At 41.2% G+C, this 16,519-nt stretch overlaps 1 protein-coding gene across 1 annotated transcript in view; it reads right to left on the reverse strand.

The window, feature by feature from the left end:
• Positions 1-1,067: 1,067 nt before the first annotated feature.
• ERICH3 (glutamate rich 3) overlaps positions 1,068-16,519 on the reverse strand; it is a 94,962-nt gene continuing 79,510 nt past the window's right edge. The window contains 4 exon segments of the mRNA XM_087866003.1: positions 1,068-1,780; positions 1,783-3,669; positions 4,030-4,505; positions 7,956-8,078. Of these exon segments, the coding sequence (XP_087722129.1) occupies positions 1,742-1,780; positions 1,783-3,669; positions 4,030-4,505; positions 7,956-8,078 (2,525 nt within the window). The 3' untranslated portion in view covers positions 1,068-1,741.

Consider the following 16,519-nt stretch of genomic DNA (forward strand, 5'->3'; position numbering starts at 1 on the left):
TGGTATAGGAACAAAGACGTCTTAAGGAAATCAAAATCCCCAGTAGGCACGCTGATGCATAGCTATTTCTAGTAATATCAAGGCGTAATTTAGAAAGTGATTCTGACTGTTGATTTACAATGCCCTGCAACATTAGTTCACAGGTTTGAAATAACAGAACTTGGCCAGGTGAGCGGCACACTAATTTAATCCAAGTTTCTTTTCCATCAAATGACATCAACCAAAGAATCCGGAGTCTAGAATGTTGGTGTATGTGATGTGCAATGTTTACGTGCTATAATTATTGTTACTCATTTCAGTCAGCTAAATTATTTATTACTTCGATTTACATTTGAGTGGACCTCTAAATAAGGCCCCCGGGGACAAAATGCCACAAGCATTTAAGTCTACCTCAGAAAGGAAAACTACAGAAACACATACAAAAAAAACCAAAGGGCATTTTGAAATAAGATTGCCACTTTACCCTTCTGGTATAAATAGGATGCATAAATAGTTCTAAGTGTAAGCGAATCTACATGCCATAGAATCCCTTTCTGGAAGGATTTACAGGGCTGGCGCAATCTTTAGTATTGAGTGTACACAGAAGGACCTTTAGAGCTCATTTTCACAAACCAAGTCATTAAAGCCCCAAGCCACAGACTTTAAATAAAACTCTAATGTATGAAACCGGGACTAATATTTGATTATAAATAAAAAGGAATTTAAACAAAAACCCCAGATGTGAGGGCTGAGCCTTTCAGGTGATCTTTGGTAAAAGTCAAACATTTGAAAACTATCAATTGGCTTTGAATAGAGACACGTTAGCTATGCTGAATACATAACAGCCTCACAGTCCTCCATTAGGAACCGCTGCCCCTTAAGAGGGTCCTACAGATCGATCCAGGTATTTTCAAGGTGTTCACTGTGCTACTGACCAGCGCTGCCAGACTGGGAACCAGCTCAGACAAACACAATGATCAAAAAGAAAAAAAGGTAAAAAGCCAAAGTTCTAAGTGAGATGCTTGGGTGAACCTCTCTCCAGTCTTTAAGTCTTCCAGAAGACATCTTTCAAATATCCTGAAAAATAATAAATAGAACTATGTGTAAAATAACTCAGGATAGTAGAAACTGGAAGCCAAGGATATGAGGGCATCAGGGAAATGGCAGGAATATGGGAAACGCTAAAAATAATTTTGGCCTTTAGTTACAATCTGCAATATTTTGCATATATTTTTATAATGTGTATATATTTTTCATATTTTATAATTTATGCTATATATATATTAAACTTCACAAAAATTGCAGAAATGAAGGCATAGAGCCCATTTAAAGGCAAATAATCACAGCCATCCTTTCAAACACTACAAGGGAAATGAACTCAGGAATAGAGTTTGATTCTTTTTGTCTGTGGTATGTCCCTGTGGCCCATTCTGTATTTCATATCCGGGGCCCTGGACAGGAGACATGGATTTCACCTCTTCGGAGAGCTGTGCTTGCAGAGCAGAGAATGTGACTTAGGGGTGCATGAGGAGTAGAAGTGGGTCCCCGTGTGCATGTTGGCGCCAGCCCAGTCTTACCCACTCCTGTCCTCTAGGGCTTGGGGCTCAGCAGTATAGAATTGAGAATTGAGGCCGCTGGGTGCAGGTGTGTGCACTGCATGACTGATGAAGTCTGAGCCCGACCAAAGCAGAGGGAACCTCAGGTGGGGAATCTGATCCTGCGAACAGAGCGGACTTAAACTCACCTTCTGCCACAAAGTCTCTTAGGCCTTCACGCTGCTCAAGGAGACATCTGCGTTGGCAGGTTCTCTCTTTCTCTTTGCACTGTACGCTCTTGCCTCTCTTGGCTTTCCGTGTAATCAGGTTTCACAGGGAGCGTGTGCATGCCCTGTGGACTCTCTGCCCTCGGCTCTGACTCTGTCCCTCCGGACACTCCGGGGCTGAACTCTCCGGCTGCACCCAACGCCTGCCCGTGGTCGGCACAGCAACCCGGGCCGGCCTCCTGGCCCACAGACTCGGCCCACTGCATGGGCTCAGCTCCCCCGCCCGCTGGATGCTGCCCGAGCCCTGCGGCCTTCCCTCCCAGGACGGAAGGTTCTCGTGCAGCCCCCACCTCAGCCTCTGGTGCCCGAGTCCCCGTCACCTCCTCCACCGCCGGCACCTCCTCCCCGCTCAGTGCTCTTTCCTCCGCCACCACCTTCTCGGCAGCTGCCGGTTTCCCTAGTAACTCCTCCACTTGGTGCCAAGTTTCCTTTCCAGCAACATCTGACAAGGAGGAGGCTTTATTTGCCTCTGTTTTCCCCTCAGCTGCCTTCAAATCTGCCAACACCTCCCTCTTCTCTGAGGCCGCTGCCGCTGCTCCTTCTCCTTGGTGGAGAGCTTCGTCCGCCACCACCGCCCCTCCTGGCAAGCTCCCCTCCCCGTCCGGGTCCCCCTTCCTCCTCACTCCCTTCACCCGCGCGCACTCTTCATCGGCCTCCTCTTCTGGGTCCTCACCCATAGTTTCTTCACTCAGCTTTTCTGCCATCATGGAATCTTCCTCAGAAACATCTTCTTCGGTCATCGCTGTGACCCCGGCTCCTTGCTCCCCTTGCAAAGGCCCTTCTTCATCCCTCCCTTCCCGTCCCGCGAGGCCATCTTGATCTTTGGCTGCGCGCCCCCGGGCCTCACCTGTGGCTGTGATCATTGCCTCCGGTGCCTGCCCGGTTCCTGCTAGCTCAGTTCCAGGAGCTCCTAACACACCCTCCCCCTCAAGGCCCAGCCCCTGGTCCAGCCACAAGGGAGCCCTGTTCTCCCTGGGGAGCAGCTCTGCTCTGCCTTTGTGCTCTGGGTCTCGGGCTTCTCTTAGTCTTTCCCCTCCTTCCTCTTTCCTCAGAGCAGTTGGGTTTTCCCGTGACTCTTCATGTCCAGATGCTGCTTCAAACATGGCCCCCTGTCTCTCTCTCCGTGAATCTCCTCCTTGCGGCCCTGTGTCTTCAGTCCACTCTGACGCCCCCATGGGTGCTTCGCCCTCGGCATCACACTCCATCTCATTCTGGGAGACTTGTGTCTCTTCCTCAGGTCTCACTTCCTTCATGGTTTCCTGCTCTTCCCCTTTAACCTTTTGCTCTTCTTCTAAAATGTCTTCACCCTGTTGTGCATTTGCGCTTGTCACCTCTTCCCTCTCAGATTCAGTTTCCTCCAGAGGTGATCCTGGCCTCTCAGCTTTCGTCCTCCCTCTCGCTACACCTAACTCCTCGGGGAACATTTCTTTCTTGCCATCTTCTTTATTAGATTCTGCCTCGGCCCCAGCCTCCTCCCTTTCAGCATCTTCCTTACAAAGCTCTTCCAGGCTGTCCTCCCAAAGCCCCATGCGGGCTGCCTCAGCCTTCTCCGAAGTTGAGGAGCTCCACGGTGGTGTCCCTGGCCCCACAGCTGCCTTCCTCTCTTCAGCTGGTTCCTCTCCCCCAAGCACTGCCTCTTCTGAGCCACCTTCTCTCTCAGGGGCCGCATCTCCCATGGCTCCCAGATCCTGTAGCTCTGTAGATGCTCGCTCTTCACTGCTCACCACCTCAGGCTTCTCAGACCCTGCCGCACTCACCGCCTCCCCTTCCTCAGCCTCTCTCTTCTCGGGTGTCGCTGTCTCCCTCAGGGCTGTTGCCTCCTGAATCCACTCTGAGTCCAGAGCTGCTGCCTCACTTACAAGCACGGCCTTCTCGGAGCTCCACTCCTCCTCAGGGAGCACTCCCTTCTGGGAGCCCTGCTCCTCCTCAGGGAGCACCACCTTCTCGGAGCCCCGCCCCTCCTCAAGGAGCACCGCCTTCTCAGAGCCCCGACCCTCCTCAGGGAGCATTGCCTTCTGGGAGCCCCGCCCCTCCTCGGGGAGCATTGCCTTCTGGGAGCCACGCCCCTCCTCAGGGAGCACTACCTTCTCAGAGCCCCACCCCTCCTCAGGGAGCCCCACCTTCTCGGAGCCCCACCCCTCCTCAGGGAGCACTGCCTTCTCGGAGCCCCACTCCTCCTCAGGGAGCGCTACCTTCTCAGAGCGCCGCTCCTCCTCAGGGAGCACTGCCTTCTCGGAGCCCCACTCCTCCTCTGCAGCCGCCTTCTCAGTCTCCTGCACTGTTGGCAGCATGGCAGGCTCTTCAGGAGCCTCACCTTCATTCAGACGTCCAGAGGCTCTGGTGGCTTCTTTCCCCCTAAGGCTCAACTCCTCTTTATCCAGCCTTTGATCCCCTTCTGCTTCTGCCTCTGCCCCACTCACTGTGCCCTGAGGGATCTCTCTTTCCTCCCTAAATTGTCCTACTAATGCTGGCAGCTCTGCTGTTGGCTTCCCCTCCCCCAAGGGAACCCCATTAACCCCTGCTCTTCCCCACTGTGCTGCATCCCCTTTCTCCTCTGCTGTGTCCGCATTCCCATGCTGGGGAAGTGCATCTTCCTCCACTGCTTCTTTGTTCTCCAGTGTGTACACTTCTGATGGGCCTTGCTTGGATTCCGCGTCTGAGCTGAGTGTTGCTCTCTCCTCCAACCGGAAATTCCCGTCTGGTGCTATAAAGTAAGGTTAGAAAACACGGTTACTCTAATCAAAGTATCAGGGAGGAGATAGTCTATAAAACCATATATGAGATATGTATAATATCAAGGAGCTATTGATATGATATATAAAACACTTCCTTGATCCTATGATGCCATCGACTGTAACGTGCACCATGATTTACTAATGGCTCTTCGTGATGAAAAGAAGTGCTATCAGTTTAAAGGACACATTGATATTAAAGGAAAATTGAACATCAGAAAAGTTGAAAACAAGCAATCTCCATATCTTAGAGTACTCTCCTCTCTTCCTCTCTCTCTCTCAGTCTCTCACATACCCACACACACCGCCTACTTTCATTTGAAATATTAGGACTTGCAGAAAAATTCTGTAGTAAAAAAACAGTATTTCATCTTCTTAGAAATCATTGTGCCCTCGAGCATCGTAATACGCGTGTCCTCAGCCTGTGTTTCTTGTACTCGTGTGGGCATTCAGCAACACGATCACAGTACAGTGTGAGCCAATTATTATCCCATATAGTACTCCCACATTTTAAAACTACTATATCTAGATTTAGTCACCAAATAACTTTGTAGCTCAAGGTAAGGCTTTTTACTAAAGACACCAATTTGTATTATAGGTCAGGATACCTCCCATCTACGTTCAGAAACTGTTTTGCCTTTGGCAAAACAGGATCACAGAACGAGACAGGACTTTGTAGTCCGGGACAAATTTCAACATAAATAACCTCCTTGAAGTATTTCATAAGTTCTCATCCATAATTCCCTGGCAAATCTGGCTGTACTAGCCATCATACTTCAATAAATCTAAGTTCAATATGTTTCTTAAAGACTTCAAGTGCGTTTCTTATTATTTAACAAATACATGCATTTCTGTTGAAATGACCCATGCAAAATAATTAAAAGGATGTCACGCGAAATACCCAAACCATTTACATTTTCCAACTGCAGAATAATACTTAGGGAGATAGGAACTTCTAAAAATGGTCATCTTAATAATTTCGCTATCAATTTAATCTTTCTCACTTACAGAAGACACTAGACTAGATGCTAGAAGTTATCATACCAGTGTGCCAACCTCCAAAAATTATAAACTTATAAAATAGGCAAATGTGTCTTCCTCATATTTTTTGTTGCTTGTCTTTTTGGCCAGCCGTCTAACCCCCACAGCCCACCTCATTACCAAGGATCTACCAGAAACCTAAAGCCCTGATCTTACTCAATTCTTCCCTGTTCTGATACCCATCCAGGACTGTCTGATCACTCTATTTCCCCTCCTCACACAAAACTCAGCTGTCCTTTGTTGCATTCCCTTGGCCTTCTGCCAGCTATCACAACCATTTTGATGAAGGCAGTAATAGCTGATACTACCTTTCCCTCAAAAAAATATATTTGGAAGGTAATTTTTGGTGACTTTTTTCAAAGAAGTAATAGGAATTTCAGGTCTATCAATAGGGTTGGTGTTGACTTTTATAGGTGGTCCTCAGTACATCACAGCAGTTAGTTACTAAATGTACCTATAAGCTGCCAGAGGGAAATATGGAGCCAAATGTTCATTCAGAGAACATGTAGCCAATTCACCTGAAAGAATTTTATTTCATTATTCATATTTCACTTTATCCATCCATTGTATCTCATTATGGATTATTATTGGATTTAAAACAAAATTAAATTAAAACAATGTGTGTCAATTCTCTTTAATAGTGTATCTGTCGCTATTCAAATTCCTGCATCGAAGTATATTAAAAAGTCAGTTGTAAAGAACATTTAAATAAAGTCCTCTGTTTTTCTAAGCTGGTCTTCAAATTTATGGATTAATTAAAGAACATTAAGGAAAACAGGGGAATAAAACTGCCTAGCCACCATATAATAATATACTATGCCTACATTCTGGAGAGAAAGGGCTAATGGCGTCCAGCTGAGCTATTATATGACACCATAGGGGAGTCAGATAAGACATTCCTGAAGTAAGGGAGAAAGAGTAATTGAAATCCTTCTAAGAAGGATGAGTTTGAAAACATGACATGTTTTTTGATAGTAACCTCATGGGGTTTTGGTAAAAAAAAAGAATATAAGACCGCAAGCGATATTCACAGAGGCAATTTGATTTCATGAAATGAGTGTGTACTTAGGGGTCAGACAGAGCTGGATGAGAATGCCAGCTCTGACACTTACTATTTGTATGAACTTGGGAAACAACACCTCTCTAAGCCTTCATTCTTTTATCCATAAAATGGGAGCAGAAAATGCTTGACTCACAGAATCCTTATGATAGTAAACCATAAAATGCTTCACACAGTTGCCGGCACACAGAAGGCCCTACCAAGTCTCCTTTCCATACTTCCCTTCCACTACTTATGATAAATTATATTTTCTTGCTTGAATCAGATTTGTTCAGTAACAACTATGGTGCCTGCATTGCAGAATGTTTGGGAGATACACTAGAACTCCTCTGGTGGAATGCTCACCATACAAGATTTGGATTCCCTTAGGTCAGGGTCCTCCTCCTGTAACTCCTCTATTCAGGTTCAAGTGCCACCTGGCCCTCTCCACATTCCCCAGGGGGAACTGGAGCTCAGAGAACCAGTGCGAACACGAATATTCTGCCTCCTATTTCTTGTGAGTAATGAAGTCCTTTTTCTCTGACCCAGGAGTCTTATGTCTTCTGCTCACACCATGAAACTGAGGCTGGCAAGCTTATTTGCTTGAAAATAGGGTAAAATCTCAAAAACCTCACAGTGCTTAATGACTGTTGTTAAAAATTAGAGGCAGGGATAATGTGACCATATGATAAATAAAATGAATAAGCCCCCCCCCCCATACACACATACATATATTCAAATCAGGGCAGTTTTTAAAAATCCTCTACTGAATATAGGGAAACCTGATTTCAAGGACATAGGGTGTTTGACCCGATGGGTATGAGTCATGGTCTGTTGAGTCACTCTAATTGGCGATCTTGCAGCTGGAATACTCATCACCAAGAGCCAGGTTATATGTTGATGGCAAAAAATTCTTCCCTAATTTAAAAAAAATGAAGAGTTCAAATAAACCATTGTGAAATGTGCCTTGGCCCTCCCTGTCTCCAGTGGGTCAGTTAGGCAAATTCTCCTACCTAGTCACCTAACTGGGAGGCCAACTACGAAATAAGACTGATCTGAAACTCCCTACCAATATTTCTTTTATACTCGAAAGTCCTTTTTTCCCTCCAATCTAGGCACTAATATATTCAAAAAAAGAATAGTAGCATTCATATCTGATGTCAGCTTTAGAGCTCCCCTTAAGGCTTAACTCTTGGTCATCTCCTGCCATCAAATTCATTAGTTGAAAGAAAATAAAGGTTGAAGGAGGAGGAAACAGGGGTGTGAGGACAAAAGATGAAAATGGGGCTGTCTTTCACAGAGGATTTCTAAAGGTGTTTCCTAGGTAATGATGTGCCCTTACCTGCACCTTTGTCAATCTCCGGCTTCCTCGAGTGCTTCTCCTCGTCCACGCTGCTAACACCAGACTCAGTGTCATAGTGCCGGTGGCCGCCAGGTTCCACAGCCTCAGCGACAGTCTGTCCAACTGATTGGAGATCATAGGAAATATCAAAAGGCATAAAAACAGGTCATGTGAACATTGCTCAGCTATTTCACATCCTTTCAGCAAGTGGGGTTAATTTTAAATATGCACATTAAAATGTGACCTTGTTTTTTAAAAATCTATGAAGATTAAATCGCTTCCAAGCCATGATTTCAAAAAGGAAAACACAATGGCAGATCATGAAGTAAAGAATTGCATGCAAAGAAATACTTAAAAAAGACAACAGCCAGAAGCAGTGACAGATCAGCTAAATGCACATGCAATGAAATGATGGAAAATGAGGTTTAGTCACCTTTTCCTTTCCAGAAACACATGTTATGGCTTTTATAATGCCAGTCATCACTGCTCTTTAAAGTTGCTAAGACTACCAGAGCTGACTATACTATGAGTATTTCATCCATTAGATTTTAGTGATTTGACCTCAATATTCACTCCATGTGGACAGAGCAAAAAAGCTAGTGCATGATTCCTATGTATTTGACAGTAAAAGCTGTTGTAGAAATTCCTGTTCTCTACAGCTGATAACCAGCCATAGAACTTTAGAAACACATGACCTAAGTTCAAGTCCCATACTCCATACTAACGGTGTCAACTTCAGTTAAGTTCTTCGACCTAAGCCTAAGCCTCAGTCGTCCGTCTTTCCAAAAAAGATATCTACTTAGTAGTTATTGGAAGGATTAAATGAAGTAATATATGTAGTGCATGTTTGCCTTATAGCAGATGCCTAAGCACTTAATAAATAATAGCTATGATGATGATGAGCGTGTCTGTTATAAGAATTATCACCCAGTCTGGTATGATTCTAGGCAACACTGTAATATCAATTAAATTTATCTTTAATTTCTGACATGTCCCTGTCTACATCCCTTACCTACCATCTGATGATCCATGTGCCTAATCCCTGATACCTATCATTACGCCACCTTCTGGTTAATTCAAGTTCACTCAAATAACGCTAGACCTAGATCTGCCCTCCCAGATAAGAACAGATCTCCAAAATACCCTTTCCTCTCTCCCACCCTCCCTTCCTCCCTTCCTCCCTTTCTTCCTTCCCTTCTTTTTTTCTCTTTTTCCTCTCATACATTCTGATTCAATTGATCCAAAGACTGTACTTCGAGAAAAACAGAACTAGAATGTGGTCTCTTGATCACTTTAAGGTGAATTGCTAAGGGGTAATTAGTTACTTACTGATTCATCTGTGTTTGGAAGCAAATGGTGAAATGTCTGCCTCATGTGGCTTTTGGGGGAAAAAATGGAATGACTTCACTTTATTAATCTTGAGAGAACCACCATGGAAATGAAAAGAGGTACATCAAATAGTTCTAATGTATTCTATTTCAAACATTTTTGAACATCAATTTTCCTCATTCATCTGATAACCAAATAAAAAAGATTTTTACAATAATATAGTTTAGAGATGACATCAACTCATGACAATTAGATTATAGTTGGGTTTGTTATCAAGTAAATCTTTATTCTGGAAACTTTATAAACATTGTACATATAAATTAAATATCACCTTGCCCACTGTAATAATGCTAACAGTATATAACTAGCAAGTTTAAATAAGCAGTGTTTTAGATCATTGTGTATAAATCTGCTTGGCTGATTGAGCAATAGAAATCCCAAAGATGGTAGGACAGGGGAATGGGAGCAAGTCTGATTTCATAGCAATGACTTGAAGTTTTGTTTCATCAGAGCCTATGAGACATCTGGTTTTTTTTTTCCAGGTAGCCATAGACTATAAATAAATATGGTTTATCATCCAAATATCAAATCATTATGTTATACACCTAAAATAATATAATATACATTAATTATACCTCAATAAATTTTTTAAAGAAATATGGTTTACAATAATAATAATAATAAATAATAATTAAAGCGAACAATTAGCAGCTATTGAACCAAAGACTATTCTAAGAAGCCAAATGGTACTAGCATAATTTGGAAATTACAACTCACTCAGAATGGACAGTGAAGCATGTAGTCCCTCTGTCTCAGGACTGTCCTCACCACCGGGCCACATCTGCTGGCTTGCCCCTGGAGGGTTAGGCTTTGGAAGTAGATGAGAAGGCTTTTGGAAGTGGATATAGATAGGTGTTGCCTGCTTCCGATTCAGCAAGAATGGGACCCAGGCCTGAGCATCAAGGATTTATTAGGTGTGAGACCAGAAAAGGCCTCACTTGATCATTTTTTTTTTTTTCTCTCAGATGTTCTGAAACTGAAACTTAAAAGCAAGAACTTGGCCAGGGTCTAACCTTGAGGGTTTCCACCTAGAGGAAAAGAGGACTGTGCCCGCTGAGCCCGGCACACCAGCACTGTGATACAACACTTTGTGTCCTTAACTACTTAGCCCTCACCCCCTGAGGCTCCTCTCCTTCCCGCTCTATAAAGATGACCATTAAAAGCAAAGGTAACTGTCCGTTCTCACAGCCTTCAAAGCAAAGCGGAAGAAGCTCCCACAGAGCTCTTAGAAAAGCGCCTTTTCCACTCAAATGATATAGAATATTTTAAGATGTTTTTAAAATACCAAAATATTATTATCTGATAATGTTAGCTTTTTTATTATGAAAACGAACATATTTAAAAATAATATATACAGTACTTTCCTTAAATAGGGAAATAGTACATATTCTTATTTAAAGCTTTAAAAGATTATAAAGTACAAAAAAGAAAACAAAAATTTTCCTAGTTTCACCACTCAGAAGTACTAGTTAATATTTGGGTGAATCTCTATGTATCTTTTTTACTCTCTTCTTAGTATAGGTAGCATTTTGTACCCCATTTTATTAATTTAGCAATCTATTGTGACTATTTCCACATATCATTAAATTAAAACAGATTCTTCAAAACTACATAGAATGTTCTAAGTTTTTACTAAAATTTGGTTAACCAATTGCCTGATGTAGAATATTGAGTTATTTCCATTTGTGTGTGTGTGTGTGTGTGTGTGATTATAAAGCTATTTTAAATACCACTTATAATCATTTTTGTATTTTTTCTGACTATTCCATTTGGGCAAATTCCTGGAATTGGACTTGCTGGCTCAAAGAGCATATTTTTAGAAGCTTTTGATAGATGTTTTTTTATATGTTCTTCAAAAAAAGGAGGTATCAACAAACAATTTCACCTAAATGATGGAAGGCCATATGTCCCTGTGCTTTGCCAACAATATCACAATTTCCACCAATTCTTTCTATATTTGATAATTTCGTAATTGAAAACTGGTGGCAAGGATATCATTTTCCAATATTAGTAGGGAAGCTTTCTAAATTCACGCCCTCTTCTCTGCTTGTTTTGAAACAAAACAAACTGATCCCATCTCAAAACATACTAATAACCCTGAGCAATTTAGAAGACAGTTTTGCCAAGAACTTGTCATCTGAACCTTAAGAATGTAAGAAGTCTACAAAAGCAGAGTAAAGATCTATCCAAGTTTATCCCAAGTTCCCGGTGACCTTGAATACCACGCGTGTGATTCAATTGTTCTTTGTGTAGCCAATCAATTACCTTCCCAGCAAGTCACCAGGACAAACTTCATGACTAAACACTGTCTATCTACGCAGGGAAGATGCTCCTGCCTTACCCCCAGCGTTGAAACACGGCCCACAGCAACCTGGGGTTAACTACCAGCTCAAGCCCGCAGCTGTTCAGAGACAACAGCTTCAGAGACGGCTAACGTCTGTCCTCCACACAGTATAGAATAGTACAGAATTATCTTTCTAAAACATTCAGATCATGGCATTTGGATGCTCAAACTTTTCCAATGGCTTCCCATCTCAGAATCAAACCCTCCCTGTGGCATACAAGTTTCTCCCAGTGCCTCATCTTCCACCACTTTCTGGTTCATCTGTTAGTTTGCGTCTGTCACACCAGCCCCCCTTCTGGATCCTTCACTCAGCAATAATGCTCCCGGTCTAGATCCTTGCATTTTCTTCCCTCCGCTTCCTGCACGCTTTCTCCAGCCGAAAGGCTCTGCCCTGTACTTCATTCAGCTCTCTGCTCAAATGTCCCCTCCACAGGGAGGCCATCCCTAAGATACCATCCCTTCCTCAAACCATTACTCCGTCCTCTTACCCTGATTTGTTTTGCTTCTACACTTAGTCCAGAATACCCCATTACTTGTTTATTTTTCACATGTCAGGCGTCTCTCTCTCACTAGAACATAAACTCCAGTATGGACAGGGACTTCATTACGTTCACACTAAGAACAGTGTGGCATAAAGCAGATACCCAAAAAAACTATTTATTGGCAGAGGCAATCTACTGGAACAAATAACTACGTGCTTTCACAATTCACCCAGAAATTGCATTTAGACCACAACTCACAACACATGATGGTCTTGTTCTCTCATCAGGACCATCTAACTTGCCTGCATGGCGATTAGACTGCATAGGACTTTAGTCGTTACATTACCCAGGTTTAGATTACCTGGCCAAGCACTATGACATCTTCTCATTCACCTATAGAAGTATGAAGTGCCTGCTTCCATATGCATTTTACTATATACTTAATATTACCGCATTCTATTCTTAATATTTTATTTATATTTGTAATGTATAAATTATATTAACTTCACAAATTAATCTACCTAAATTGTCCCACTATTAGAACATAAAGCAAAGATCATGTCACAGTGCATTGAGACAGCTTAAACTGAAGATAACAGAGAAAAATAAACACATTAAAATAACACTATGCCCTATCATACTGCATTACCTCCCAAGGACACTGTCCCATTGTAGCCAGCAATAATAATCTTTTACTTTATCCACTTCACTGCATATAACACATCTTTTATATCAATTCACCTGATTTGTTGGTGAACTAGACAAAGCCCAATTAAGTGAGACAAATAAAATAGAAGGAAAAATATCACTTTATGTTATCAATCTGAAAAGTACAAAGGTATTGAACATAGAACTTTACTACTTTATCCACTGCTGTGATCATAAGTGAAAACAATTCAAATTAAGTTGCATTTGTTTGGACACTATAAAACATCATTAACTGAGTGTAATTTTATAGCCCACAGACCTATTCCTGACATAATCACAGAGCATAATTCAGCACCATACAAATCTGAGAGAGAATCTTCTACACATTATCTCAGCCCCCATTTTGACCTGAGGTTCTAATCAGAGATCTAAATAAAGTAATATGCATTTCACTCTTTACCATGCCTTCTGATCGAGTGCGGCATGGTCACCTACATGACCTTCTCTTCAAGCATTAACTTTGGTTCCCACCTTCCCTCCCTGAGCCATCTAACAGAAGACTCCATTAAGAAAGAGGAGCTAGCCATAACCTCTTTGCCTGGCATCAGCCAGGTCAAGACCTGGTTTATTTTATCTGAAATTTTCTTAGAAATATTTATTCATATAAGGGACTTTGAGACTATTTATGACGCCTCTTCATCTGTTATAATAAATATTTACAAACTCATTGTATCATTTCCTTGAATACATTTAAAAACACCAGCACTCAAGAGTTATAATCTATGCATCCTTGGGTTTTGATAGCATTAATCCTTCTACATCATTCTGAACATTTTACATGTTTTTTAAAAAATCTATTAATGTTTTATTTTCCACTGTACTTTATTCCCTCTATCTCTGCCCTCCATAACCCAGAAATTTTATTCTTTTGTGGAAGATGGGTCATAGAACAAATCTATCAGTTCTTGCACAGAAGGCAACATATTTTTAAGGAAATTTGCAAAGTTATAAAATACTAAAGTAATACAGCAGAATACTACGTATAGTGAATAAGAATAAAGTACAGCTATGTGTGCTAATATGAAAGGGTATGAAGATACAGTAATAAGTAAAAAAAAGCAAGTGGTAAAACAAAATGTATCATGTTTCCATCTGTCTATAAAAATAATATATGTATATATATAACATATGAATACATTTATATATGTGTATAGAGAGAAATTTTTCTAGAATCAGGCCTAAAATGTATTCTCCACGCTTATGACTCTGTTGCATGGGAAAGAGTAGAGGTGGGGTAAGGGAAACTAGCTTTCTTTTCATTCTCTCTGTTCTATATTGTTTAAACTTTTCAACCAATCCTTTGTAAGAAAAAAATTTTATCAAAAGCCTTAATATGTGATCCAGAAATTACACTCTTAGGAACCTAGCCTAAGAAAATAATTACAGATTTTAAATTACCTTAAGCAATAAGATATTAGAGTACTATTAATAATAGTGAAAATAGGGAAAAATATAAATGTCAATAATAGGGAAATGGTTACATTATAAAAGAAACACAGAATGGGATAACACAGACATTGAACATATTTATAAAAATTACATAATAATATAAAAATGCTTATGGTATAAGAATAAAAAGCAGGACACAACATTTTATAAAAAATACGACAACGTAACTTTGTAAACCCTAAGTTTAGAAATAAAAAAAACCTGACCAAACGTTGAAGGTTATTTTTGTGTGTGCGCTAAATTTGTGGGTAATTTTTTTAAAAATCTACTCTTCTCTATATTCTGACTGCTATTTCATGTTATGTCGTAAGCTGTTAATGAAAAATAAACACTGACAAAGAGAGCTGCTACATTTATTAAAGCTTAAGAAAGATAAAAAAGTCACAAACCTTGCCATCTAGTGTTGAACCTGCCTTAATAAAAAGATAAAAAAATGCTTTAGAATCATAGACGTTATCAAGTCAAGAACATAGACTTCCCATAATACGTAAGAAAAATAATAAACCTACACACTTTTCATTTCACACATCCAGAAAAAAACCACCTCACTTTCCTCCACGTGGCATGATCCTAGTCTCAGGTTTTTCCTATTCCATCCATCACCTCGGTACAGCCTCCACTACATGAGTCTTACTTAACAGAAAGATGTCTTTGTATACAAGTCCAGGGAAACAGTCTAGTTTCCTGAAGAGGAAGTAAAAGAAATAACAATGTCACCGTTCCTACTGACCTTGAACATCTCTACCTTTCTTGGGCAGCAGCTTGCCAAATTGTACAAATTTCCCAGATCGTACATTATATGTTCCAGAACTGAACAATGAAATCCACGATCGAAGACTGGAACTATTTTATAAAAGGGTTTCAAATATATTTTAATAAGAATCTTAACTCATATATGGAAAAACCCCTTTGACAATCTCAGAGGTCTTTAATCCCAGGGCAGAAGTTGGCAAGCTTTTTCTATTAAGGGCCAGACAGGGAATTCTTCGGGCTCCGTGAGCTATGAGGAGGGTCTCTGCTGCAATTCCTTAGCTCTGCCCTTGCGAAGCAAAAGCAGCCGCTGATAATATGTAAGCAAACGCACACGGCTCTGTTCCAGTAAAACGTTATTTTCTGACACTGAAATTTGAATTGAATTTTTTCACGTTACCACGTATTATTCTTTTGATTTTTTCAAAAACCACTGAAAAATTTTAAAAACAAACAAAAAATTCTGAAAACATTCTTAGCTCACAGGCAATGCAAAAGAAGAAAAAAAGTGGTAGGCCAGATGGCGCCTGTGGGTCGAAGTTTGTCAAACTGTGCGTTCCAGAGTTATTTGAATTTGCTACATCCCGCTATCTAGAATGCTTTTATCCTCCTCCATTTGATCTTAAAAATCATATCTGACCTTTGAAGCCTTCCTCAAAAAGATCCTTCACAAAAACATTCAAGGTGTACTTAACCAAATGGGACTTCCCCCTTCTTTGGAAACGCCAGCATTTGTACCTTCTCTGGTTTTATGAATGACTACTGACCTTTGTCCAATTATTGGTGTGCCAAGCCTTCCTCTTATCATGTGATGGGAGACACCCTCTCTTACACATTTCTTATTGACCATGGTTCCCTGCACATAGTAGAAGTTGAATAATAATGATTGAATTGAAAAATAACTACTCAACATCCTCAATTCCTAGATGTAGGCCCCAGTGGTTTCATAACAGCTTTTAAGGTCGTAAAAAAAAATGTTAGAGACATTAAAAGTATGCATAAGCTTTAAAACAGATGATTTTAGTAATATTAAAATGTGAAAACAGATTTTATCTTGGACTCAAGAAGAATGCCTACCATGCTGGGACAGGAGACAGATGAGAGAGAACAGGGGAGGGAGAGGAGTGACGGGGCACAGGATGCTATGTGAGAGCCAAACACCTGGCAGGCACGTTCCAGCTGGCCACAGGACACAACTTGGTCCTTTAACTGTCCCCCTAAAGTTGAGAAAGTCATCAGACCTTCCACATGTCTGAGGTCGTGGGGCCTGATTACTGCAGGACACTCTTTGCTGTTCCCGTGTCAAATGGGACCATCCTGCATACTCACCCAGAGACCACTGGGCCAAGAAGTCACTCAGTTTCAGAGAAGAACTCAGAGTAAAGTTTGGAGTTTTCTACGAAACTGTCATATTTTTATCTAAATTTAAATTTCTAATTGCA

This window comes from Ursus americanus, chromosome 12, assembly GCF_024610735.1.
Source record: "Ursus americanus isolate L20-20 chromosome 12, mUrsAme1.1.p, whole genome shotgun sequence".
NCBI classification, from domain to species: Eukaryota; Metazoa; Chordata; class Mammalia; order Carnivora; family Ursidae; genus Ursus; species Ursus americanus.